Source organism: Morone saxatilis, unplaced genomic scaffold (genome assembly GCF_004916995.1).
Source record: "Morone saxatilis isolate NCDOM2014 unplaced genomic scaffold, NCSU_SB_2.0 Contig9, whole genome shotgun sequence".
In the NCBI taxonomy this organism is placed as follows: domain Eukaryota; kingdom Metazoa; phylum Chordata; class Actinopteri; family Moronidae; genus Morone; species Morone saxatilis.
Genome location: NW_023340268.1, coordinates 21,591,092 through 21,593,813, shown reverse-complemented (window position 1 = coordinate 21,593,813; position 2,722 = coordinate 21,591,092). Strand labels below are relative to the sequence as shown.

The following is a 2,722-nucleotide window of genomic DNA, read 5'->3' as shown; positions in this document are numbered from 1 at the left end:
TTTAGAGTAAAATAGACCATAAGGTAGGGGTATGCTTTAGGGCGTAGCTAATTTGTGATTGACTAGTTGCTATCTCCTCGGGTTCAGTCAGATCCAATCAGGATAGAGGCGCAGCAATGTGTATACTCCCCAGCTCCACACTCTCGTCCAAATGTGATCACTTCTGGGTCCAAAATTGTGACAATCAAAATCAAAGTCCACAAACCATTGGCTGACGTCAGAATGGCTCTGTCCGCTACTTATTATATAGTCTATGGGCAAGACAGGATACTGTGTGGAAGGAGTCACATAAGCAGCTGAAGGCAACATTCCAGAAGTTATCAACTATACCTTTACTAACTATACACACCTAAAACACTTTGATATTACTCTCTGTTAATGTCTTTGGATTCACTTCCAACCTTGCTTTTATTGTTACATAAACAAGAATAAAGATGATCAATACTTTCTGAACAACAGGTCAGTCACACCCTCTCTGTCTAATTTGCTGGGCACTGGAGAGCCTTACTTTTTGAATCAGACTGGACTCTATGTAAGGCAGCATCATGTTGTTAATAGGGAGGACCTTGCTTTAGGTGCATTCACACTGAAGCCTTAGACATCCTTCTGAGCCACATCCTTCAGCTCCACCTGGGGAGTTGCAAGAAATGAACAGATGTACTATCTAATGCAGACTAATACAACAGCCATGCAACACTGTAATTTTGAGTGTCTTAAAAAAACAAACAAACAAAAAAGTAACACTGACTCCTATCTGTGTTGATAGATTGTAGTCCAGGTGACAGATGACCTTCTGTCCAGAGCATCCATGACAGTGGTGAATGGCAGACCCACATTGACCATCAACATCTCCACTGCCCGGGAGCACTGGCTGGAAGGCATGCTGAGGCATGAGATTGGTGGGTACAGTAGCTCTCATACATGTTTATTTCTAATGTGGTCCTCCTGTAGGTCACCAGGGATAGTTCACCAGCAGACATTCTAATGACAAGTCAGACACAGTCCTTGTCTCTGTCCACCAGGCACACATTATTTCCGTGGCATCAACAACTGTCACCAGCCGTGGAGCAGCAGCGTGGGCAGGAAGAAGCACAACCTGAAGCCTCTGAACCCCACAGAGGAGGGCCTGGCCAGCATCCACAGTGTCCTGTTCAGGAAAGACCCCACTCTGTGGCGCGCCGCCCTGCTCTACTACACTGTCTACCAGGCCAGCCGCATGTCTTTCTCTCAGCTCTTCCACAATCTTGGACGCTTCGTCCAGGACCCCAACACCCGCTGGGACTACTGCGTCCGAGCCAAGAGAGGCCAGACCGATACAGCACAGCCAGGTCAGAGTTTGCTGATATGCAGCCAGTTTTAGGCTTGATTACAAAGTTAATGTAGAGTCAGACAGTTCAACACTGGTTGGTTAAACCTGAATTGATTCACATGATATGTTAAAAATATTAATATCAGCCTTTTAATATTGACACTTGTCAAACTTCTTTTCTGACCTCTCGCATTGCAGGATGCTTCAGTAAAGATCAGGTCTACCTGGATGGTATCCTGAAGATCCTGAGATACAGAGACAAGATCAACTTCTCACTGCTAATGGCTCTAGGAAAGGTGAGGCAGCTCAACTTTCTCTGGTCTGGTGCTTGGTATCATTAGTGAGTTGACTGATTCACTAAGCAGCAGATTATCCACAGAGTCTTTTCACTAGATGTTTTGGTGATGTCATTCGCAACCTGAATCAGGCAGGTTGATTAATCCTGATCGGGCCATGCCACTGCTTCCTTCTCTTTAGCTACAGTCACTGGTTAAATCCAAATGTCTACCTTCCAGCAGACCCTTGTTTCACTTGTTTTATTTGAAGTTCCTGCAGCTTCAAACAGACCAAAACAAATGCTGAATTGTCAGCTTCCATCCATTTCTCCACTTATATATGTTTCAGGGGCAGCAGGATAAGTAAGGTGGCCCAGACCTCTTTCTCCCTAGGCATACCCTCCAGCTCTTCCTGGGGGATCCCTAAGGCTGGAATCCAGGGTCTCTTCTCTGTTGGATGTGCCCAGAAAACCTCCACAGGGAGATGTCCAGGAGGCCTTCTAATCAAATTCCCCAATTACCTCAGCAGAGGCTGATATTTGCACGGCTTCCTCAGCTCCACTGTACAGCAATGAGGATGGGTTCTCCATATCAGAGTAGCAGATAAGGTCTCAGTGTTGTGCTGATTGTGTCTTGAAGGAAGGTGAATACATTATTTATCTGACTGAGTTTAACTACACAGAAGAGGTTTACAGTTCAGATATAGGGTAAAATGAATGGACAGCAAGGCTGATTGAGGCTTATATAATAATCTCCCTAAAGAGGGAACAGGCTGTGTTCTGCTTCAGAGGACCCGAAGCCACTGATTAAACAAGGTGCTCATTCCAGTGTAGATGTAGCTTTAAACATATTTATTTATTTAAAATAAATAAAGAAATCAATCAAAAACCTTCCTCTTGAGCAAAGTGTGTCACTCACTTTTTCACTTAACACAGAATAGTTTGATTTTGAACTGGAAGGTGATTTAGCCCTGATTGCTGCGTGGCTTTAGGGATGCCAGTCGGTCAATCAGTCCACCACTTTTGTTTCAGACTGAAATATCTCAACAATTTAATGGATTGCCATTAAATTTGGGGTCATCCCTATGTTCCCCGGGTCCTATGTTCCCCGCTAAGGTTAGGGTTAGGGTTCCCCAGTC

At 44.6% G+C, this 2,722-nt stretch overlaps 1 protein-coding gene across 1 annotated transcript in view; it reads left to right on the top strand.

The window, feature by feature from the left end:
• si:dkey-222b8.4 (uncharacterized protein KIAA0895) overlaps positions 1–1,605 on the top strand; it is a gene marked incomplete at its 3' end in the record, with an annotated part of 8,500 nt that extends 6,895 nt beyond the window's left edge. Inside the window, 3 exon segments of the mRNA XM_035680876.1 lie at positions 767–899; positions 1,023–1,328; positions 1,508–1,605. Coding sequence (XP_035536769.1) covers positions 767–899; positions 1,023–1,328; positions 1,508–1,605 — 537 coding nt within the window.
• Between the last annotated feature and the right edge of the window lie 1,117 nt (positions 1,606–2,722).